Source organism: Nyctereutes procyonoides, unplaced genomic scaffold (genome assembly GCF_905146905.1).
Source record: "Nyctereutes procyonoides isolate TBG_1078 unplaced genomic scaffold, NYPRO_anot_genome, whole genome shotgun sequence".
Taxonomy (NCBI): domain Eukaryota; kingdom Metazoa; phylum Chordata; class Mammalia; order Carnivora; family Canidae; genus Nyctereutes; species Nyctereutes procyonoides.
This window is the reverse complement of record NW_026575160.1, coordinates 21,702,627-21,728,432: the sequence shown is the minus strand read 5'-3', so window position 1 is coordinate 21,728,432 and position 25,806 is coordinate 21,702,627. Positions and strand designations below refer to the sequence as shown.

Here is a 25,806-nt window from a genome sequence, read left to right as displayed (position 1 = left end):
GTGGATTATTTCCTCCCTCTTCTTTAAATTTGCAATTCTTAGAAATACCTAGAATGTACACTTTGTCTAGGACGACTTCTTTGAAGATGCTTCTTGGCTCTTTTTCTAAGGATGTAATTCTAAGAGGGTTTTTATTGCAGCTGCTGCTGTTGTTGTTTTAGTTTCTCATAATTACTCATTATTTAATGTTCTGGTTTTACTTCCAGCCCTTCTTCCTATTTGCTGTTGCTTTTCCTCACTACGGGTTTTCTTTTAATATTATGCAGCCTGTAACCTGACTAGCCGTGCCAAGTTATTTCAATTATTCCCTACGGTTTTTATTGGATATAGGAAAAGTCAGCCTTCTATGCCTTGCATATTTATGGCTACACTTAGGTTTTAGAACCAGTGAGAGAGGGGCAGGTGGAGAGAGAGAGAGAAGGGAGAAGGAGAAGAAAGAGTTGAATAGAATATTAAAGACTTTCTTAAAAATTGTATAGTAAGGATTAAAGGAACAGCTCTTATTTTCGTCTTGATGTTTACGTACAAGATCTGGAAGACATCTATAGATCCTTCTACTGTGAACCAGTGATCCAGTGGCTACTAGTGATTATAAAGCATTTTAAAATGTAAAATCTTTAATTTGGATTCTGATTCTCCAGCACGGGGGTTAGGCCCAGCAAGCCTCCTGCTAAATCATTACAGTCACCAAAGGAGATTGTTCACAGTGGCTCCTACAGCTTCCCACCTGCCCCAACAGCCCTGGGGTGGAGGGGCCAGTGTAGTGCAGGAGAAAGCATCAGAACACCTCACAAAATGTCACCCCACTTCCTGGAGATGTGCAAAGCAAGGCCCAGAGAACAGACCACAGAAATTTTCCCTTCTTGTTACTTCATAAAATCTCCTTTCCTTGCCGTGTAAACTAGTAGCCTGGTTTTGAATTCAGGCCCTAGAACTGGTGTGCAACTTGGGCCAATTGTTTCATTTCTCTGCATCTATAACATGGGGGTCATGGTTCGATGAACACAACTGCCAAAGGTGACCTGGGATATCATTCTGGGTTGCCTAGACGACAAGCTAGCTCCAGTGGGCCGCCTTCACCCTCTTTTGCTGGGAGAAAGGCTGCACCCAAGGTCAGTCTGATGATGGGGTTCAGAGAACAAACCCTGCCTCATTAAGTTTGCCCCTTCTCCAGGAAAACCAATTTTTAAACCACATCACATGACATTGTGGAATTCATCACAAACCCCAGATGGGGCCCACTTCGCACAGCCGGAATAATAACAGGCCATACCTGAACTTCACAGAGCTATTAGAAGGTTGAATGGGAAAAATGCAGTGCTTGCTCAATGTCCATCATCACTGCTGACTCCACCTACCACCTGTCCTGTTGTTTCCTCAATATTTAAAAAAATCAGTTACTTTTTCTATGTAAAGTGTTTCTTTAACCAAACAAGTAGATTTGAAAACATAAAATACATTTAAAAGACACATGCCCATGATGGGAAGGCCTGTTGCTCCCAGAGGGAAAGGATAGAAAAAGGGGGTATGCCTTCTTTAAATGCCCCCTTTAGGGTTGGGCCTCCAGACCTGGGCAGGAAGGTGATGGGAATGGTTGAGGGGCAGTCAGCTGGACCTGGAGAATCTGGAAGAAGAAGAGGGCTCCCTGTGGGAAGAAAAGGGTGAGCTTGGTATAGGAGTGGGAAGTGATGGAGCCGGATAAGCAGCAGGCCTGAGCTTGGCTAAGGGGAGCTGGGGCTGGGGCCAGGGGAGAAATGGGCAAACTGCGAGGGAGCCCTGAGGAATGGGAGTTAATCATGGGTACAGCCTGGGCAGCAGGCTAGAGCTCCCCTTGCAAGGCTGGAGGAGGATTGGGGTGAAGGGGAGTGAGATCTGAGGGTGGGGCAGCTGAGGATGCCTGAGGATGCATCAGGCAAGGGATGGAAGCTGTGGAGTGGGAGAGACTGGAGAACAAGCCTTGACTGGTTGAGCTGGGAGCTCTAGAACGTGCTACTAAAAGGAAGAGAAATAGATGAGGGATTTCAAAGATTATTACCTCTGAGAGGCAAGACCTGTAAGTGTGGGTGCCAGTCAATATCCAGCTGGGAGCCTGATGAGGCACACAAAGACCCCCAAACCACCTCCCAAGCCCACGCTACATGTTCCACTTTTGGGGGCCTTGGCATTGGGCCTCAGGGTCTCAGGGCCTCAGAGCCTCATGCCCAGTGAAGATTCAATGAATGCTAGCTTTTATTCAGCCCTTTTAATCAGACCTTTATTCATTCAGGTCCTAGCCTGACCTCTTTGCCCCTCGTTCACACGTCCAGCAGAACCAACCTCCCGCCTCATCGCACAAACCCTTTGTTGCTGTCTCTGTTGTCACCCTTTCCTTGGTTTAGCTGAGTTTCTTGCTTCAAGTCTGACTTTCTGGTGTGACAGTGAGCACGAGCCCCCAGGCAGGGGGGAGGGGGACAATATCTGTACTCTCAGCACTGAGCTCAGCCTCTGCCACACGTAGTAGGGACCTGTCAACCGGACACACTCTCTCTTTTGAGCCCAAATAACTTTCAAGAGTTACATTCAGCCTTTGAAGAGAAGAAAAGCACACACCGTAACCCTTTGCCAACCTGAATACCTCCACAGTGGGCAAAAACCACCACTGGCAAGATGACACTTCATCTTTAAAATAAAGGGTAGAAGAAAACAAATGTTAAAGGGGTAGTCAATATGTATTTTTAAGGAAAGAAAAATTCATGAGTCATCCAATTGCAAAACAAACAAGACTCATCTGCTCGAAAAAGCAAACAAACCCCAGCCCTTGGGCCCCCACGGCCCACAGCGCACAGCCTGCAGACGAGGCTACGCTGACTGACCCACTTATGGGCCTCATGTAGCATCTCCAGCTTCCAAAGGAGACTTCACTAGCTTGGAATGTCCTTTTCACTGGCAGCCTTCCTCATTTTGTTTTTGCAGGTTTTAGCAAGACCCTAGTGTAAACACCTATTTCTGGGTTGTTTTGTTTACAGAAAGCCAAAAGTGCTTACTTTCAGGAATCTTTTTTTCCAGACCCCATCTCCCATGCGGTGTGAGGCCACCCCTCTCCGCACACCCGTGGACTCACCCACTCACCAGGAGTGCGAGCAGGGGACTCCCCGGAAGTGCATAGATAAGAAACGTGGAAAATTTTAACACGTGGCCAAAGTGCTTGAGGTCCAGCCTCACCTACTCAACCCCGCCTCAATCCCTTTGCTGCAAACCCGATTTGAGTTTAAACCCCAACTTCTCCCCACAGCTCCCCACTCCAAGAACTTCTTGCTGGTCCCCTCCTTTACGTTTATGATAAACCATCTGGAGAATGGGAGAGAATCTGGCAGGCTGGAGAAACTAGAGAGAAGGGACAAAATTCAGGGCAGCATATGAAATTTATATTTCGTAGGCTAAGTGGGAGGAGAGGGTAGGAGGAGCGAAGGAGTGAAGGAAGAGTTTCTTGGGCAGATGGAGGAGGGGGGCCCTGAGCAGAAGCCAAGGGAGTCGAGAAGGTAGGAGAGGAGAGCAGGGAACTGCGAGTCCTCGGGGGCTATGAGCTCAGCCCAGGCTCCCTCTTGATGGCTGTTCAACTGCTGCTTCTACACATCACTGCTCTGAGATGAACCCCACGAGATTACCAGCAAAGAAAATCACCTTATTCGTGTACCGCACTACAATACATTCCTGTCGCTCTCTAGAGAAAAGCTGGGAGAGAGGTGAGCACCAAATTCATCTCCATGCCTTCATTATTTCTGCTGATATTTCTGAGCACCAGTCTCTCTAATGGGCACAGAGCATAATAAAAAGACTAAACATTAAGGCATACGTGACCACATTGAAGCCCTGACCTCTCACTGGCTGCCTCCATAGCCTCAGTGAGTCCCTCTCTGTTCTGAGCCTCAGTTTCCCTATGTGTAAAACAAACTGTTCCAGGAACTGTTCAAGTAAAAGTAGAACTAGGATTTCAATGCACAAGTCAGGGGTGCAAAAGTGGGGGAAAGCTCCTGCAAGATGACCAGGCCCTGGCTGAGAAGCAGAAGGAGCAAAGTGCCTCTGAAGATGGTTCCCTCATGTCCGCACATGTCCACTCTAGTGAGAATGTACATGAGGGAACCATCGATCCTGCTGTTGGGCTCATAGAGATGTGCCAGAAAGGAGTCTGCTTCCTCAACAAGCAAAAGAACTGTCATAGGAGCTCGCCCTGAGCACAGAAACATCATGATTCAGGCCTTCCTCCATGCCAGGAAGGAACACAGTGATGTCCTCTCAGGCTCTTGGCAGCTAATCATGAATTCTACCCAGTAATACTGTCAAGGACCATTGGTCAGGGCACGAGTCTCCAGGAGCATCCATTAACAGGATGGGTGGATGCAGCTGCAGAGTTGTGTGAGATTGTCAGTGCTATTATTAATCTTATAGATTTTAGCTAATAATAAGCACTGCCTGCCAACTTAGTTCAGATAGCTTTAATGGGGGAGGGGAGGGTGTTCATAGAATGAGTGGCTTATAAACAGCAGAAATTCATTTCTCATAGTTTTAGAGGCTGGACGTCCAAGGTCAGCGTGCCAGCAGGGTCAGGTTCGGGGTGAGCATCCTCTCCCCGGTTGCAAACTGCCAACTTCTTGTTGTACCTTCTCAGGACATGGCAGAAAGAAAGCACACTAGCTCTCTGCCTCTTCTTAAGGGCACCAGTTCTACTCAAGAGAGCTCCATCCTTCAGGCCTAATTTCCTCTTAAAGGCCCCACCGCCAAAGACCTTCAGAATGGGGATTAGATTTCAACACACAAATGTTGGAGGGACACAAATATTCAGTTCGTAAAAGTAACCTCTCACCCAGGCACTATGCTAAGTTCTTTAGGTATTCTATCCCTATTTAATCCACAAGCAACCCTATTTTACAGGTGAGGAAACTGGGGCATGGAGAGGTTTAAAAACTTTGGTTATTAATGGTCCATTAGCTGGTCAGTGGTAGAGCTTAAGCCTGAGTCTGTCTCATTCCAGTCATGTCAGAGCCCGTCTGTCTCTGCTCCCAACCACGCCATGCTTTCCCCCTTCCAGATTCTCTCTAAGGCCACCATCTGTACTACATCTGTACTATCTTCACTTCACGGTCCAGAACAACCAACACCTGCCCTGGAGAGTTGGTAATCAGAATTGGATATCTCAACCCAGTATTAGAAGTAATCAGAATTAGAGAAAATCAGAATTAGATACCCCGACCCAGCATTCTGTGCCAGCCTTCCCTCTTTCTCAAAAGGGGTCCTCTCAGAAAGGGATAGGCAAGAAAAAAAGTAAAAGAAGGATGAAGAACCATACCATAAATGAGTATCAATCCAGGCTTCACTGAATTCAGTTACACCTATGAGACCTTGTCATTTTTATTACCACCACCTCCCCGCCTCCTGATCTCTATTCTCAAACAAAATAGATGTTGTACCTTTAACTCGCTAACTGAGCATCTGCTATTGTGTTCTTAACAAAAATGTATAACCTGAATTTAATCAGGAGGAAACATAAGACAAACCCAAATTGAAAGGCACTCTATAAAATAGCCAGTACCCTTCAAAAGTGTCAAGGTCAAAAAACACTGAGGAACTAGTCCAGATTGAAGGAGACTGAACTGACATAAGATTGAATGCAATATATGATCCCGAGTAGGACTGTCCCAGAAAGTGTTGGGTCTGAGCTGGGCTCACCCACTAGTGGGACCGTCAGTGAAATCTGAATAGCTCTATGGATGAGACAATAGCCTTGTACCAATGTGAAGTTCCTGATTTTGATCGAGATGCTATGATTGTGAGAGATGTTCCCCTTTAGGGAATTTGGGTAAAGGGAAGGTGCCGGTCCTTTGTTCAATTTTTGCAACTCTTTGTAAATTATTTCAATCTTTGGCAATTATTGCAACTTTCTGAAAATCACTTCAAAATGAAAATTTTTGAGACAATTTCTTAAAAGCCACAGAGTACTGGAGAGAAGCAATGCAATTACCTTGGCTGTGGAAGTAGGCCCTCAGGAAAGTATTTAGTGAACCCAACTACTGGGTCAAACTTTTGGTCTCAACCCAAAATGTTGAGAGAAGATGACAGAAATTATTTATAACAAAACAACTAGGACATTTCTATTTGGGAGCTGTGATCCAGTGTGCTCACAGCCGCAATGCCAGATTTTAAAGTTAATTTTTGAGATACTTGATCTCAAAGATAAATGCAGATAGGCTTAATGCCTGCAGGTATCAAAACTTGCTAATTCTACTAAGGACTAAATGTATCTCCAAGATACAACGTTTGATATAGAAACTTTTGAAAGAAAAACATTTCAACTTGACACATTTCATATAGAGAGACACATTTCCCTCCTTTTTTTAGGGGGATTTATTCCCTTTTTTTTTTTTATACTTTCAAGGCTTTCAGTCTCAAAGAATCATTAAACAATGGAGACATTCTGATCCAAGTGGAGCTATTTCTTAAGATTTGTCTATGCAGCCCTTCCTGGCTTCTCCTTGTTCCATGCAACTCACCCAGTTTAAAGTAGAGCGCCTGACAATGATTATAATGTGAAAAGTATGAGCTTTCAATTCTTCTATTAGATCAAGATTTCCACCCTGTACCTCTTGAATCTGCACACCTATAGAAGGCAAGTTCAGAAGCAAATATCTTAGACTATTTTATGTCATTGTCAATGGCAAGGGTTCCTGAAGTCCTAAGGGGTCCCCTTTCAATAGATCCCTTTTGTTTAGGGCCTAAGATAAAGGACATTGTGGGGAAAGTTCACTGCTACTCGTGTTGATAGCTTATATGAACTTGCTGGGTTTTTTATCAACTCCAAATCTTGCTGGGATGTGCCTTATACCTCTGGTCTTCTCTTTTACTTCCCTCCTCCTCGTCTTCCCCTTGATTTTGCCCTCACCACTCCCTCTGTTTCTTCTCCGATATTGTAATAGCTGCTAGAAATAGAAAGATGAAAAGACAAAGTCCCTGCCTTCAAGGAGATCATAACGAAATGGAAAAGAGAGACAAATAAGGAAACAACTATGGTTCTGATAAAATGACACAAAAACAGAGGTAGGTTGAGGTCCCTGGAGGTGAGAGGCATTTACCTCTGTCTAGAGAAGGACAAGAAAACTTCCCAGAGGAGGTACATTTGAGCAGTGCGCCCTGCAGGAAAAAAAAAAAAGGAATCCAAAAAGCAGAGGGAGATGGTGACTCAGTGCAAAGAGGCTCCAAGGGCAAAATATCTTTGAGAAAGAGAAGGAGAGAAGTTCAGCATGGCTGAAGGATGTTTGTGAAGCTCTGTCAAGTTTTGAGACCAGGAGGCAGGTGAGCACCATGCTGGGAAGGCTGTTACATTCTTTTAAAAATATACATTCTGGGAAATCGTTTATCTAGTTTGTCACAGAAATTCAGAGCCACGCTTGTGAATTTGAAAGCATTTTCAGTAGTAGAAACACCATCAGAAACTGTCACAACAAACAGTTATTAAGTGCCTACTATTTTGAGCTCAAGGTCAACGTATTAGTCTGCATGTTTCTACGTATTACAAACAAACACTTTTAGAGAAAAGAAGGAATTTAAATTTCTTATGGCTGATTTTTTTTAAACTGGATTTATACAAGCTGTACTCTTCAAAATGCTTCCTCAATTATAAAAATATGAGCCAAATCTGCAGTACTTAAACCCTGATGGAAGTTTAAAAGCCATTATTAAATTTACTTTAGGTCCACGTATGACAACACTTTACACTCTCTATAATGTTTTTTAGGTTTCTGGTGGAGGTACAATAGAGTAAGGACACTCAGTCTCTCCCCATGGGAATACAGCTAGGACACCTGGCCAGAAAGTATGGGACATGTGCTGGAGAACTGTGGAAAGTAAATAGCAGCAGGTTGATTGAAGAAGAAAACCAAGACCAGGAGTACCACCAAACCAGCAGTGAAATTAGCATTTTGTTGTCCTCTGATACCTCCTGACCTAGACTCAAGGCTACTTGATCTATTTCAGTCATTACTAATGTCTGTTGTTCAACTGGCATCTGAGGTGGATTATTGCTTAGTAGCTGTAGGACCTTGACCTAGTCTCTTTCTGTCTCTGGGCCTCATCTGTAAAGTAGGCTGACTGATCACGTGCTCCTGGAGGTCCCACCCTGTGCTGATGCTCCAAGACTTCACACATGACCACCAAGGAGCACCAAAAGGCTGTGGCTGAAGGGCTGCATGAGTTTGTAAAATTTACCAACTTAAGATATCTAACCACAGTTGCTTAAGATGCTTGTCTCTTTCCAATTTGGCTTCCCTTTATGTCAGGTCTCATTGTTGTGTTTTACATCATTTTCCTTAAAGAGAATCCCCCAAGATATATAAACTTCAGACCTTGAAACCTAGATCTGCCCCTGTCCTACAGTCCTAACCAAGATGGCATTCAACTAGAGATTTCTTTCTGAGTCGTATGCAAAAAAAAATCAGGTATTATGCTGGAAACTAATTAGCAGGTTCCTGTTTTAGAACTTCAAGGAAGAAAACACCTACTTTTCTTTCAGTAGGAAGTTTAATATGACTTCTTCAGGGCTTCCTGGAATCCTAACACTTTAGGTTCATTATCTGTTAAGTAGCTATAAGCTTCACGAGAACAGGAACCATGGTCTTTTCTATTTGCTGATGTGTCCCCACTGTCTATTGCAATGCCTGGCCCAGAGTGAGTATCCATAAGTGTTATCAAAGTGGGGCATTAATTTATGAAGACCTAGATTTAGGTATACCTTGACTTTTTCCGTGAAGAATTTGAGACGGAGCACACGTCTTCTGGGCCAGGAGCAAAGAGTTACAAGCTCATTTACTAGACCACTAAAAGTGTCTTACCAGTTGATTTGAATGCCCAGGATATGAAGCACTTGCTGGCAACACTAATCTGGCAGTGGAAATGTAAGCTGAAATTTATGTGTAGAAGGACCACCAATGCTGAGAGATGTGAAACCCTTCTTCTCTTCTTGCAATGCACTATTCCTCATTTAAAAGGCACTAAATGAACCAGAATTCAGACTTGGTTGGCCAAAGAACACCCCCTTCTTTCCTTCACTGGAGACAGGTAGATTCTCTCTTGGACCACCTTGATGAATTAAGTCAAATTCCCCTCTTCACAGTCTTGCCTTTTCCATTTCTCTGAACTTTCATCATAGAGACCAGACTATGGACCTCTCAAGGGTAGTGGCAGTTCTTCAAATGCTCCCCTTGTTTTGCCAAATCCCGCAAGCTAGGAGCTGCCTTTGCTTCCTGCTCACATCTTCCAGAACCAGCTGCTTCAGTATTCTCTACAAATGGCAGCGGCAAAATCAGCAGCTGAGAAGAAGCCTGTATCCAGGAGGAGAAAGACAACAGAGCTTGGGAGGGAGAGAGACAGCAAATGTTGCTGGGGCTTCGATGGAATAGCAGAACAATAGGAAAAGGGAATTAAGAAGAGAAAGTGATGTGGGAATTACCTAAACTAATTACATAATCTCATCAAACTAAGATTCCCAAAAGGAAATGTAAATTGTGGAAGGCTCAACAACTCTAGAGCACAGAGAATTCTGTGCTTATATTATAAATATTCACCAGGAAAAAAAAAAAAGATTAACATTTGGGTAAAGAAGAGTAGGCATGTCCTCTCTCCCTGAGTGGTTGTTTGTGATTACTGTTTCTAAACTCACCACATCCAGTTGAGGTTGACCTGCCATCCTTGTCCTGCACAGCAAAGGGATGCAGGTGGTGTGGGCAGGGGAGGAGGCTGCCTATGGGGCAAGCCATGACAGGTTCTCATTTTCATTTTCCTCAGGCTCTGTGGGTGCTCTGCACCTCAAATTCCCAGCTGGACTCTGGATAATGAGGAAAATTACTGGCCTGACCTGGTCCTTTAATTTTTTTTTCCCCACTCATGTCTTGGGCTTTCGTTAGTTTTCATTTCTCATTAAGAGAAAAATCAAAGAGTGAGAATTAAACACCTCTTGATTGTTTTCCAGCTGAAAATGGGAAGTTGAGAGTCATGGTGCTAGAACTGAATGAAAGGTCCAGATAAGATGGGGAGCCACCAGAGGGTATGTCAGCAGGCACTGGCTGTCCTTCTTCTCCTCCCTTTTGAGAAAAATAGGGAACAATCTAACCTACGTGTGCTGAGATGAACTGACTCACCCTAAATGTCTATGTTTGGGTGAATATTGAATATACCCTGCCTCACTACATAAAGGAAGTAAAAATAGTGTGGTGGTTCCCCCAAAATTAAACATAGCACTACCCTATGGTCCAGCGATTTCAAGTAGGTATATACCTAAAAGAATTGAAAGGAGGGACCTACACAGACACTTGTCCAACCAGGGTTCATAGCAGCATTATTCACAACAGCCAAAACGTAGAAGCAAACCAACTGCCTATCAGTAGATGAATGGACAAACAGGAAGCGTATATCCATATGACGGAAAACTATTATCCTTTAAAAGAGTGGATATTGTGACACATGCTACAAATGGATGAACTGCAAACACTAAATGAAATAAGCCAGGCACAAAAAGACAAAAATTATATGATCCCACATATAGGCCCCTGGTTATTCTGTAAGGAGTACAGGGTTTCAATTTGCAATGATGGAAAAGTTCTGGAGATGGATAGCGCCGATGGTCGCATAATAATGTGAAAGTACCTAATGCCACTTAATCGTATGCTCAAAAAAAAGTTTATGTGTTGTATATTTTACCACAGGAAAATAGGATATAAAGCAACATTTGTTTAACATTCTGAGGTTCCTGAATCAATCAAGAGAACATCAGCGCTGCCCCTAGAGTTGGAGTCTAGTGGTGTGTGAAGAACAGGCGGTCACGGCAGGCCACACTCCTTCAGGGGGGTGGGGGCCATCATGGCCTTCGCAGCTATGCATGCCCCCCTTTTCCCATGTGGATCCTTAAGAACACTCGCTGACTCTGTCACCAAATGCACCTGCCCCTCAACTCCTAAGGCTGAAAATTACAGGAGAACCTGTCTTTTCCTGTGAGTTGTACCACCCACCTGACGATTACTCACCTGTTACTGCAGACCAGCCTCCAAGGAACAAACTAGCAATAAACCTCTTTGGGCTCACTCTTTCTAGACTCCCAGCCCAGAGGAGCGATGCCAGAACTCAGTATTGCACACTGAAGGGCCTGGGCTTGGATTGCAGTTCTCCATATTATTACCTGTGTGGCTTTAGGCAAGTCACTTAAGTAAGCCTCAGTTTCCTCATCTAGAAAATGGGAATATGACTGTCCCTACCTCACACAGCTATGCCAAGGCCTACAAGGACTAATAATACAAGTGCCTAACAGTGTCCACAACAAAATGAGTATTCAATGGATATGAGTTTTATGTAAGAGATACATTACAGGTGGTAGCAAGGGTAGGGGAAGGATGGTCATTCATGTCATTATAGGAGCTGAAATATATCCCCTGTACAATCTGAACCTTGCACAGGCCAGCCAGCCGGGAAGAGCCTTAGGAGTGAGCAGGGATGCTAGTAAGTGATTAAATGGGGCTTTCTAGGGAGGTGGGTAGTTCTCAAAGAATCCTTTTTATTTCTTCTCATCACTCACCTAATTCCTTAATCTTTGAGGTAGTTTCTCTTTGGTGATATATCATTTTCTTGCATCTACTAGAAAGTTCACTCATTCATGCTTAGGAAATATCTTGACACTCATAAATCCAAATAATTGAGGATTATGTTTGTATAATTCCGAGTAAACAGAAAACTCATCAAGGAGAGCTCCAGGATAAAGTCATTCCCATGCGCGTGATGGTGGGGATGACCTCTGATGCTTCTTCATGATTTCAGTGAATCAGACTATCACACTGATAGTGTTGAATTGAACTCACTAACTTTAATTATTTTCTTAATTTTAATTATGCAGGTGCATCTTCCCAAAACCTGAAGAAGTTTATAGAAAGGTAAGTGAAAGAGGGACACACAAAGTTGTTTTTAGATTGGGTTCCTCATTGTGAAAAAAGAATGAAAGTCCTCTGCTGTCACCCTGTGATCACTTGTACTGAGCACTAGTACCTTGCTAGTCACTCCCAAATACTGGGACATTATCACTTCTTGAGCCAGTGGACATAGAAAGTGATTAACTTGCATATGTCCTTAAAGAAGAATCATAAAAATGCATACAAAGAGGGTCAAAATTAAGTCTAGCCAGAGTAGCTGAAAAAAGGCAAAAAAAAAAAAAATCTCATCTTCTTATTTTATGTGCTCATTTTGAGTTTCAAATTCAGAAGGAAGGCCCTGGGTGTCCAGAAGGGAAACTTGGGAAACCCTGGAATTTTGAAAGTTCAATACAGGAGCACAGTCATCAGGATGTCCTACAAATTTGGACAGGAGTAATCCAATAACACGAGGACAAACACAATGAAAAATCCTAAGAAGATGGCATCATGTGCTCCTCCTAGAGATTTTAATCCGCTCTTTCCAATTCTATGCACCTCTGTGGCCTCTCCCTAATGGAAAAGTAATTTACAGATTATACAGAAGGGGGAAATGGGAAAGATGATCCTAGAATAAAAGAAAAATAGCAAAAAGCTACCAAAAGGGGGGGCCATACAAAGATCCTATGACAGGCCCAGGCTGTGACAAAGTTCAATTTCTGAGTGTTTGCCATTCAGATTCTATCTCTGGCTTCTCAGTTTGTCTAGGAACCAACTGTTGGACCATCCAGCCATCGTCATATACGCCATGATTGGAAATGATGTCTGCAGCAGGTGAGTTATGGAGAAAGAGGATTTTGAAAATTCTCGGACTCTGGGTCCCCCCTCTTCTCTTCTCCACTCACAGTAGCCTGCTGTTGAGTGGAATTTCTCTGTCTGAGCAAGTCCTAGACATATGTGAAATCGATAGAACCAACCCATAAGGCTGAAAGACCCTTTAAAAAAATATCTGATCCATTAATCCTCTGCTCCAATTAACAACAAATGGGCATGTCATGATACAAGTTATCAGTTGTATCACAAGATACATGCTGCTACTAGTCAAGAATCCAACACTGAATATCACGGCTTTTTAAGTAAAATAAGGACAAATCACAGCTACCCCATAAGAATAGCTTCCTCACTCACATTCTGATGTGGGTACTCATGTGGTAGAGACGGCATAGACTCAGAGCATTCGCAAACAAACTGCATATAATGTGCAGCCGATCCCATTTATGCCCATGGCCCATAGTAAGAAAGCAGTTTTGCTAAACTGCTAATATCGGTAGTGATTTCAAAATGTTGAATGCCTGAGTCTCCCACAACATTTTGGAAGGTTTCTCAAAAATTGTGTGTACCCCTAAGAATATGCTGCACATGTGAATGCCATCTGTCCTGTGATTGTGGCCAAAAGGAAAAGAAAAAAAAAAAAGGTGAGATCAGATCTAGAACAACTCCCCAGTAGCCACCCACCCACCATTTTAGAAAACAGAAAAGTAAAGCCAAGAGGGATTACGTGACTTGCCTGATAAATTGATTAATGGCAGAGCTCACCTCCAATCCACGTGATACTAGAAGTAGGTCATCCTATTCACTGCCCGCCCTTTGCTTACACTCACCAAGTTTTCTAAGCCTGTGCTAGAAACCCAGTTCAATATTACTAAAGTGTGTTTGCCCTCACCAACACCTCCATGGAGTAGGAGAGCTCCTGAACTCTCACCGTGCAGGAGGTGTAGACCTAATCAGTGAAGTGAGTTCAGGCCAGGAGACACCATGCTATGTGCAGAGATGCCAGTGTGCCAGACCTTGCCTTGGCACCCCCTGGGCTGGCTTACCACTCTCCCCAGAACCCCAAGGCTCCCAAGGCCCCACAGTGGGGACCCAAATCCCAACTTCTGTGATGAGCCACATGGAACTCTCTGGTAAATAGCAAACACTCCCCCGCCCAAGCCCTCCATGAACCAAGAGCCACATCCTAGATCATCTCATCCCCACAGCAGCCTTAAGAGGAGAGCATGATTGTCCCTATTTTATAAATGGAGAAACAGGTTTGGCAAGGTTAAGGAATTCACTACCCCTATGAGTAGCAAGGTTGAGAGGCAGACCAGGTTCTCTGACGAAGTCATGTGCTCTTTCCATAGGCCACACCTGCCTTATTTGCTTTCTTTTAGACAATGACTTTTTAAAAAAAGTATGTATTGACTACCTGTGAGGTGCCAAATGCAGTGCCAGGCTCCGGGACAGGCAAAGAGGCCACAGGGCCTGACTGCAAGGAGCTTATGGAAGGAGAAGCACTGAGCTTCAGCCCCAGCCCCATCACAAAGCAGAACCAACCTATGGACATCAGTCAGTGCCTCTCCAGCCTCTGGATCATGTTCCCTGGGAGGGGACAGGGAGCAAACTGGTGATAGTGAGTACAGAACACCTGCAGAAAGAGGCTTTGACTCCAAGAGCCCAAACCCCCAAATTGTACTTTTCCAGCAGAACGTGCTTGCTCAGAGGCCCTTCCAGTCCGGTCCTGCTTTTCCTTTTCAAGGAGCCAAAGGGCAGGCAGGCGTCAGAGACCTGTGCCAGCCTCACACACACACACACACACACACACACACACACACACACCACCAGGGATCTGGGCAGAGACGCAGCGGGCATTTGGGTGAAAGAACGGGGTTGGCAGTGTGGGATGTCCCTGCAGTGCCCACTTTGCAATGTCCTGTGGTGGGGTTAGAAAAATAAAGACAGATGGCGGCTATGCCTCCCCATCTGCCAGAACGTCAAGGTGGAGTAGACAACCCAAAATGAGCAAAGAGATTTCATAAAAAGCTCAAGCCAGCAACGAGTTGCATAATAAATCCGTCCTGGAACAAGTTTGGGGATATTTGCTTGACTTTTTTTCTTTCCCTTTTTTATGATGAGGCCAGCATTTACTGAAATAATGCAGCTATGTGCTTCTTTCTCAATTCTCTAAACTCATGCAGTTACTCAATAAATGTGGTAAGTGAATGAAGGTCATGGTTGGAAGATAGCTTTCAGTGTCTGGAATTTAAGAAGAAAGGTAACGTGGACAAACACAGTTTTCCCCTGTGGCTCTACTCAGTTTGGCCAAAGCTAACCCAGCTTCCCCTGGCTTTTCCTACCATTGCCCTTGAAAACTATGGAACGAATGTCCGTGATATAGAAGGAGAAAAAAATGCCTGGAAATGGGGCAAATGTGAGTGAGCTCCAGCAGCAGAACCTTGAGTAGCAGGGGCGGCTTGGCAAATGGGAATGGTCTTAAAGGACTCAAATCCTAAACCCTTCCTCCACCCCCCCCCAATATGACATCCCTGAGAAGAACACTGCAATTGCCAGAAATGAGATAGAAGTATAAAAACATCTAATATGAGCTGCATATATATTGACATGGTTCCATTTTTACCTCGTGGACCTAATAATAGTTCATTGTACATTTTTCACCTCATGGATAGAGCCAGGACTGCCCTACATGGGTTGTCCGTGGGCCCCAGCACCCCAAGTGTTTTTTCCCTGCAACGTCAATGCTTCCCATGTCACCTAGGGCAGCCGATTGGCACCACATAAGAGGAAACAAGTCAACGTGCTGATAGGTGATAGGCCCCAAGGAGCCTGCAGTGGCAAGAAACAATCCATTCCATCTAACCAAATGGTAGAAAAACCAGCAGGGAAGAGGGTGCCCAGAGGAGTTCTTTCTTCCAGCCTCCTCAGTGGAGGCAGTGGTGGTCAAGGGAAGGATAAGGAGGTTTCCAACTGGCCACCATGTTCCAAGTCACCCCCACTTTCAGGACCCAGGATCTCCATCCATGGGGTAATGTGGGCCCAGTGAGGCCCCAGCTCCTTCCCAGCCCATGTCAAGATGCCTCTTCGGGGCAGGGGTGGGGGGTGAGGTCAGCCATGTGATTACAGCTGGCTGGCTGAAGGCAAGGGCCACCTGTAGTGCCCGGCTGCTGGGAGAACTCAAACGCTAGCTGTGCGCGAGGTCTGAGCCCTCAGTCAAGATTCATCTCTGGGCTTTAGCTCTGGTTCTGGGAAGTATCTTCCCCAGAGGCTGTTTGCCTTCTTCCTTAAGAGGGGGCACAGCTCTCTGGCATCCGCCAGGTGAAATCTGGCTGGACTAGCTGCCAGGATAATGAAATGATCACAGCCAGCCCTGCCCCTGGGTCATGAAGCTTATTTTCACAATCAGACACAATTCATTAGGGCAAGAACAGACTCTGAGCCACCCAATGGGGTGAGGCTCTTTGTCTTTCGCCCGCCACGTGTTCCTGACCTGTGAGAACACAGCCCAGAGCGCCAGTGCTCTCTCATCATTTTCCCAGGTGCAAGCCCCACATCCCCCAGGCTTTCTCTCTGTACACTCAGCACTCCTACCCCCTCACCTCTCCGTCTAAGTGACTGGCGTGAGCTTGCCAGTGTATGAGGAGGGATGTAGGGTCCTGGGGTACCCAGGCAAACCTGGGCTGGCAAAGTGGACCTGACACGTGGGTTAAAACGGCTTAGATGCTTCAGCTCAGCCCATTCAACCTGTGGCAGATGTCAGAGAAGGGGTAGATGTTTCCCAAAACCACTGGGACTCTGGGCCTCTAAAATACTAGTGCTAAGTCTCCTCAAAAACCACCAGAGGAGGGGGAGTACACAGATCAAAATGGCATTGACCATTTCCCAGGGACAGAATCAGAGGCACCTTCTATGGCCCCCAGAAGGGGTGACCCACCACCTATTGCTTAGACCCAATGCCCTTGCCTGAACTAAGAATCAGTCAATTTGGGGGCGTCTGTCTAGCTTAATCAGCAGAACATGCAACTCTTGATCTTGAGGTCATGAGTTCAGGCCCCACGTTGGGCCTAGAGCTTACTTTAAAAAAAAATTTTTTTTTAAAGAATCAGTTCATTTTGCTATGCACATTAAAAGATTTAATTGACAATGCACACATGTTAATTATGTAGGCGTACATGACGGAGCAAAGGTGACTGAAAAATGTTCCACCAGCAATGCCAAGCTTCCATTTTGTTTTCCCCTAGTAATTAGCCATTTGGCTTATGCTGGCCATTTGGGTTATGGGGTGCTCCCACAAAAGCACAAATTAGCTCAGAATGTTGGTTATCATCGGGGTTGTTTCTCTAGCCAAAAAAATAATCATTAAATAGAGAGTTTGGGAGACTTTTCTCCATCTTAACTCATCTTGACTTTATGTGATGAGAGAGCCATAGCTCAGCATAATTGCTTTGTGCCAACGCACTAGTGTATCAGCAGGAAAAAAAAAAGAAAAGAAAAAACCTGAAGTGCCAAGGCAAAAGTTAATAAGCAGTATGTGCTAGCCTTACCGAAGATGGAAGATGGGTTATAGTCACCCAGCTTGCCTCATTTCACCCCTGCTGCCACACTACACACATACACACACACACACACACACACACACACACACACACACACAGTGAATATCAAACCTGCTTCCTGTGGGTGGGTCCTCCTGGGCTGAGCAAACCCACAAGGCAGCCTGAATCCTCTTCACAAACTGGGATCCCTCTAGCACGTCTGCACATACACAAGTCGAGCTAAAGTCCCTGCCCAGCCTTCTGCCCTCAGTAGGTAGGCAACCTATTCTCGTATCCTCATGAAAGATTTTTACCCATAAAGTAGTATAATTTTTCCCAAGGGAATAAAAAACACGAATTTAGTATTTTGTTCTATATGCTGGCGTTTTGCAAAATAGAACATCTTTCTTTTCTTTTTTTCTTTTTTTTTTTTTTTTCCGGGCAGGGTGGGGAGTTCTAAGCAACCCATTACATGGTGTAGAAGCACGTACACTCCCCACAGCTCACACCTTGCTGGCGACCCCTAGCATCAGACTTGTTCTGCATTTCCTCTGTATGGGTACATTTTGCTTGTCACAAATTAGCCAAAGTGATCTTTGCATCTGTGATCAGCCTGTCACCTCTGCATAGCAGCAATTTAGAAAGTGATTTTATTTGACTAAGTGAAATCGGTGGGGGAACAAATGCCATAAAATTGCAATGCCTTCTGCGCCTCCCATTAAAGCTTAGGTGGAGTCTGGGGTTTTTCCCCTTTTTACTTGAGAGAGAATAAAAATAATATGAGAGTCTGATTTATTTTTATTATTTTTCTGATTACAAAATGACATCTGTTGTGAAAAGTTCAAATAATCCAGGGTGTAGGAAATGAGTTTCCCCATAATCACTCCCTACCACCGCCCCCCCCCCCCGCACCAACCTGCTGCAAGCTAACCAATGGAGACAGTTAAATGTATTTGCATCCAGATTTTCTCTATGCAAATTCTAATTTACAGACTAATTAATATTCATTGGAATGAAATAATAGCATGCTTACTGCTCTGTAATTGCAATCAACAATACTTTTTAGCAGTCTTTTCCATGATAATACATACAGACGACTTCATTATTTTTACATTTTTTTTATTTTATCGAGGTGAAATTTACATAATGTAAAACTAACCATTTTAAAGTGAACAATTCAGTGACATTCAGGTATTTCAGAATGTTGTTTAACAATCACCTGTATCTAATTACTTTTTTCTTTTTAGTGTCTGTATAGTAGTCTACATATGGAGGTATTATAATTTATGCAACCAGGCATTTGGGCCTTTTCTAACTTTACACTATTTCACACAACGTTGCAATATTTGTGTGTATGTCTTTGCACATTTGTGGAGATGTTACTATAAATTTCAAGGTCAAAAATTAAGCCAACTTTGAGATCCCCGGGTGGCTCAGCGGTTGGGCACCTGCCTTGGCCCTGGGCGTGATCCTGGAGATGTGGGATCGAGTCCCACATCGGGCTCCCTGCATGGAGCCCGCTTCTCCCTCTGCTTGTGTCTCTGCCTCTCTTTGTGTCTATAAATAAATAAAATCTTTTAAAAAAAAAGTTAAGCCAACTTTAAATGTTGATACCTTTTTTTAGAGAGAGAGTGAGGGGAGGGCACAGGGGGAGAAAGAATCTTAAAACTGGCTCCACACCCAGTGTGGAACCCGATGCAGGGTAAGTCTCATGATCCTGAGATCATGACCTGAACTGAAATCAAGAGTCAGACACTTAGCTGACTGAGCCACCCAGGTGCCCCAAATATTGATATGTTTTGAAAAATGCCCTCCAAAATGGTGCCATCACTTTCCATTTAGGATCTCCCTCAAAAGTGGTAACGGTGGAGGGGCACCTGGCTGGTTCAGTAGGTAGAGTGTGTGACTCTTGATTTCAGTGTCCTAAGTTTGAGCCCCCTTTTGGGAGTAGAGATTATGCAAAAATTAAATCTTAAAAAAAGAAAAATTAAATTAAAAATACAAAGTGATAATAGTGGATATCCCTGGGGGCTTCTTTCTGTCCCTTCCTTCTATGTCATTTGTGCCTTGGGTCCAGCCTATGAGTAAGAGACTTACTTCTGGTTTGGAATCTCTATTAAGCTCCTGAAAGCTGCCATCACAAAACACCACAAACTGGATGACTTCAAACAACTCTCAGTTCTGGAGGCTCCAAAATCAAAGTGTCAGCAGAGCTATGCTTTTTCTGAGGGGTCTAGGGGAAAACGCTTTCTTGTCTTTTATGCTTCTGGGGAGGTAGGAAGCGCTCTTGGCAATCCTCAGAATTCCTTGGTTTGTGGAAACATATTCCAGTCTCTGCTTCCAGCTTCACATGGCTTTCCTTTCTGCTTGTGTGTCTGTGTAATAACACCTCCTCTTCTTGTAAGGACACTTGCTTTTGGATTTAGGGCTGTCTCTAATCCAATATGCCCTCATCTTTACATTTGCAAAACCCTTATTTCCAAATAAGGTCACATTCTAAGGGGAACTATTCAACCCACTATAGGATCATTATGTAAATTTGGAATTTTAAGGACCCAAAATAGGACCCAACTTCTTATTCCATTTAGGTTAACAAAAGGCATTTTAAAGGGTAGATGGAAATCTTAGAGAATTCTACAATCTCTTCCTAGGTTAATGCAGGTTAGTATCTTAACTCAAACTTGATGTATTCCTAAAAGTGGGTAAATTCAAATTCAATGTAGAAAGGAGGGATGAAATATGGATACATAATATGATTTTATTTCTCAGGAAAGTTGTATTTTCCTAACTGTGATGTATGTGAAACATTTAGAGACAAAGTTACAGATCTCAAAGTATCAAACAAACAATACATAATACCAGACTCCTTTGATTCTTTCATCTGAGTGTATCAGGCTAGGTACACTGTGTATATCAGGCTAGTGGTCAGGGTAGGTAAGGCCATACTGCAGGAACAGCCTCAACTCTTGGTAGCATAAAGCAGCAAACATCTATTCATCCTACCTTGTGGCCCAGGGATCACCTGCGACTGTATGGCGCCCATGGTGATCGCCAGGCCTCTATTCCAGCTCTCATATTAGTGAAGCAGCTCCTATATAGAACCTTGCCCAGATTCATGGCAAAGAGCATTCTAGAAGCTCTCATATCACCAAACATGACACACATCACTTCTGCTCACAACTGATAGGCTAGGTCAGTCACATGGCGCATCCAATCACAAGAGAGTCAGGAAGCCTAACATATTTTGCAAATAGCACCAATAACTACTACACTGTGTATATGGGGCAGGGGATCATGTATGTGTCTGCATTTATCCCATCTACTAAGATATTTTCTGTTTCTTTCACCAACAGGAAAGTTGACCCAGTCCCAGAAATGACCACTCCGGAGCAATTATACTCCAGTATCATGCAGACTCTGAAGTATCTAAATTCCCACCTGCCCAATGGCAGCCATGTTATTTTATACGGCTTACCAGATGGAAGGTTTCTCTGGGATAATTTGCACGACAGATATTATCCTCTCGGTATTAGTTTGAAGATACTTTTACTCTTTAACAATGTCAGTTATACATAGTTCAAGTATATGTAGTTCAAACCATATAGAAATACACCCAAAATGCCACCACAGTGCATAGGTTGGAACTGGTGAAGGCAAGAGCCCTGAGGTATGGATCTAAATGGTCAGTATCCAAAGATGGTTAGAACCAGATCCAAAGTCAGAAAGGGCAGAAATTTTTAACGTCGAATTAGGACAAATTGAAGAGTAAGAGTTTAAATCAGGAAACTCCTTTAAAGAAAAGTAGTATCTAGAATGATCAGATGAAGCTCAAGTCAAAGGGGATTTCTCCAAACCTCAATGGTGAGTGCCCCCTGGTGGCCGGAATTCTTCTACAGGACACATCCTCCAACAGGCTTGCTTCCTGCTTCTACTCTCTGTTGGCGCCCTTGGCTCTGAAATGCTTGAAAGATCTCCAGAAACTTACAATAGCATCTCTAGCATTCCAGATGCTTTATGCACATTGTAAAAGTAATAGTAATAGTAATTCACATCACGGAGGGCTGCCATGCTGATCCTTAAAACAATCCTGTTAATCCAATTAATGATGTTTTCATTAATTCCATTTTTTAGATGAGAAGCCTAAGACTGGGAGAGGCAAGTGGTTTGCCAAATGTTGCGTAGCTTATCGTATATGTAATCTGGGTGTAGTAGGGCTCTGTGTGTGTGTGTGTGTGTGTGTGTGTGTGTGTGTGTGTTTGGGAGGAAGACTGGTCCTTTCAAAAAATATGTATTATGTGCCAGGTATTGTTCTAGGCACTGCATAACCATCAGTGAATGCAATAATGAAACACCCCTGCCAACATAGGCTTGTATTCCAGTAGGACTATGTCAGAGGATGTTAGGTGTGACTAGAAAAATTAAGCAGGGAAGAGGGATAGAGTGCTGGCCTCAGCCCTCTCGGACAGGCATCTGCAATGAGAGGCCTGGGTACCCTCCCCTCAGCTCCACATCAACAACACCCTCCCTGGCCCCTTCCCTGGTATTGCCATAGCCTCCTCCTTAGCCTTACCTCCTCCTTAGCCTAGGTTATGTAGTGCCTAGAACAACGCCCTGCTAGGGTGTTCCGGAGCTCCAAGCAGTTTCTAATGAGTCCGACAAGCAATTCAAAGGGAAAAAACCTGAAATTCCTTCCTCAGTGCCCACCTTAAGGGATGGAGGTGGAGCGCTTTTCCTTGCATTAATAACTTCTCTATACTTCTCCAATCTCCTCTTCTCTTCCCACCCTGTAGTCCCTGCTCAAGTCAACCCCTAAACCCACCCAACATCCCTCAGGAATCTCCACACCACCTCACACATGAAAAGAGCAGGTTCCCTTTAACCTTCACCAGGTCCCTTCACCAGGAGGACAACAGTAAATACCATTGGCTAGGCTTCCCACCAATAAGACTGAAGTCATCTTTCCTCCTTAGTTACCAAGTGCACCACAAGTATCATTATCATCCAAACAAAACACCGTCCAGCCTCCCATGAGGAAAGCATATTCCTCCTGTTTCCGCAGCTTTGACGGTGACCCTTAGAAATAGTAATACGGTCACCAGAGAACTTGACTCCATCCTTGAACATACAAAGGACAACCACTTGGGCCAAGAATATTTCTCTGAGCCACCGGGGTGGAGAACTTCAGTTCCCCCAACAGAGGCTGTCAGATTCCTAGATTCCTCCTATACCAAGAACGCTTGGAGAAGGGAAGTTGAGATCGGGGGAGATGCATTTCCCATCTACTCTATCACTTTAATAGGGTCTTGACTTTGGGTTTTCTGACTCCAAATCCCATTCTCTTTCCATGACCTCTGGTCAGATGACTCCATAAATTCCCTCAGAGATGCCACATATTTCACTTGACTCAACCACAGTAGGTAATAATGGCACTGTACAATATGGAAGGAGCAAGAGAGGGAAAGAAGGTGACTGGGGAGACTCATCAATCACTCTGGTGGATCCTCTAGGCCAGTGATTCTCATCCCACCCCTACTCATGATCACAACTGGAGAAGCGGTGCGTGGAATCCAGGGATGCTCCTAAATACCTTGCAGACAGCACAGGACGGCCCCGCCGCTAAGAATATCAGTAGTGCCGAGGCTGAGAAACCCTGCTTTGGGCTCTGTCTTGACCTCAAATGGCCTCTACTGGCCACTAATCAGGCACTAGCATTACACAGCACAAAAGGGGTAGAAGGAAAAGGTAGAATGAGTTTCTTCTATATAAACAACCCTGGTTTGGAGGGGGGGGGGGGAGAAATCCAATTAGGAAGAAAGTTGAAACCATCTAAAATTTGTTTAATGTTTTTAAGTTATTATTCATAACCTAAATTATCCTTGCTGCCTGGTTGCCATGGGAAATAAATTATAAATTCCTCAACGAAGCATCAGCATCCTTCCTAGACAGCCCGGGGAAGTAGGTGGGATTTACCCAGATTCCCCAATTCTCCTTTGGCTGGCACGTAACTCTCATAAGATGAGAGGTTTGCGGAGACGGCTCGTGTCCTACATACAGCTCAGTACAGCTCTGGCTTCAAATCCAATCTTTGGACCCTTACTCCCACCAGACACGAGCCAGCAGTAAAGCCAGGCCGGTCTTGGGGTTTGGCCACTCTGCGTAGGTTAGGGTAGGTCTCATCTTAATCAATAGCCAAATACCAGGTCTGATTCACAGGGCACGGTGCTAAGGGTTGTGTAAGCAAATAAACAGGGTTTTCCTTTTTTTTTTTTTTTTTTTTTTTTCGGTCTTTGAGCCTGAGAAGCATGGTGATGATACTCTCTAGACATGATTTGAGCCACCCATTAGGATTAAGAAAGAAGTCGGGAAGCAGAAGGAGTCAAGCAGTACTCCTGGGTCAGTGTTACATTTTCTGCTGCCTCCGTAGGACAGGTAGGAACTCAGACTGCTGAAATCCACAGCACCCCATCAGCAGGTAATGGAGGCCCAGGGCAAGAATAGATTCCTAGCTCACTCCTGCCAAGAGGAGAGGGTAATAAATCCCTCCTAGCATCTCTTAGCCATGTTTGAATCACTACCAAGTCAAAGCCTGGCTCCCAAGGGCTTGTGACCACCCCATAATCTCTACCAGTAATTAAAATTCCTAGCGAGAATGTATAGAGTCTCACCAGAAAGTAAGTCTCCCACATTAGGATTCTACGTACATAGATCTTCTCAAGCTTGACCAAGGATGAGTCCTCTCAGGCACATTGCCTATGAGAAAGGCAATCTCCCCATAAATATGTCTGAGAAACCTATTATGTGCTTTGGGGGTAATGATGATACTAAAATGGAGTCTTTGTCCTCAAAAGAGACAGAAAAGACAATTCTACTGGGGAAAATACTGTATGGCAGGAAAAAGTGCTAGTGAAAGAATAGTTACTGTTAAGTTGACTCCACAGTGAAATCAGCTTGTGTCACTGACACTGGTATAAGCTATGGGCATTCTGGAAGTTAGCTGAAGGGTGAGACGATAGTCAGAAAGTCCAGAATTTCTGGCTACAAGTAAGTCTGCAAGTAGCCCTTCCTTGAAAGGCCTCTGCCATGAAACATCAACAACAACTTCATTTTCCCCCGATTACTCTTAAACTTGAAACCTAATATGTTTTAAAATACCTTGCAGTATACTTCCTGTTTTAAGGCTGGCTTACTCCCTGTCTGAATTCATGTGGTTTTTATACTTTCGGATGGTATTTCAAAGAGGTGTGGCAGATTTTTGTTGGTACTACGCTTTTATGGTAACTAAAATTTCATTTATAGCCCTAGCATTAAGTAAATGCCAAAGACTCTGCCCTAAAGAACTAATAATGATGGAGACATGAGCTGCTGCTATGCTACTACAGCCAGTTGTTGTAGAACATGCCCCTTAGTCTTTGGAGGGACATATGGCATCCACTGGGTCACCCACTAGCTTCCCACCCCTTATGCATGCACACACACACATGCACGCACATGCACATGCACACACACAGATCGTTCTTCAGCTCTGATCATTCCTGGGCATTTTTAACCAGCTTTCTTTACTAGATTCACTTTCTGACCAGGATGTTGCAGACACTGCCTCTTTATAGGCACAACATGCAGGTGGGATCAATCTTTATACCAGGGCTCCTTGATATGCAGAAATACTATTGAAAGTAATACCTAAAAAGAAAGAGTGAATAGTCAACTGACAGTACCAATAAGTGGAGATCGCATAAGAACTATTTTCCCTCTTCCGTCTTTGAACCTTAAGCCCATCATAAACACTCCCAACTGACCTCCCACATGGCCAGCCCCAGAATCACCCTACCTTCCACAGCAGAAGTCCCAGAGAGAAGGGAAACCAACTCATTACATCTTCGCCAGTTCCCTCCCAACTACAGCTAGCATGCCCTTACCCTATTCAACAGACCTACGTACTCACCTAAGGATTTCTCCTATATCAACCTTGTCTAATTAGAGCTAATGCCAGAGTAGCAAGAAAATGGAGGGAAAGTGACAGGGACTGGGAGAAGGCCCAGAAGGAGGACACACCTTGTGGTCTCATCCTAAGGTGTGCTGGGACCTCCGCAGTAGGACTGGAGGGAGAGAGGAGTAAGCCAGGATGGATAAGGCTATGGCTAGACTTAGTCCCTAGAGGGGAGCCAGCAGGGAAGGCCCCAATATCCAGTAGCAGGACAAACTCTGGTCCCTCTGGATGGCATAGCATCCAGCCTTGGTGGTGGGAAGAGGGAGGGTGCAAGAGTGTTACTTGTGGTCAGGCCTTAGGTGCCACCACCTGCATGTTAAAAAGACCTCAGCCACTGGGCAAGGGAAAAAGAGAGAGAGCCCAGTTCTCAGGGAGAGGGGAATCAGGGCCAAGCAAGTTTACAGGGCTCCAGCCAAACTACCTAAGGTTTATTACAAAGCCCCAGCCCAACAACGACAGCAACACAAAACCAAGATGGCAGAGGGAAGGCTGCAGTTCAGGGGCAGTACCGGAAGGGGGCAAGAGTGAAGTCTTT

General features: G+C 44.4%; 1 protein-coding gene across 1 annotated transcript in view; it reads left to right on the top strand.

Moving 5' to 3' along the window:
- Nucleotides 1–25,806, top strand: part of AOAH (acyloxyacyl hydrolase) — a 159,579-nt gene that overhangs the window by 114,272 nt on the left and 19,501 nt on the right. The window contains exons 14-16 of the mRNA XM_055314684.1: nt 11,906–11,942; nt 12,675–12,749; nt 20,638–20,810. Of these exons, the coding sequence (XP_055170659.1) occupies nt 11,906–11,942; nt 12,675–12,749; nt 20,638–20,810 (285 nt within the window). The remainder of the gene's footprint in view (nt 1–11,905; nt 11,943–12,674; nt 12,750–20,637; nt 20,811–25,806) is intronic.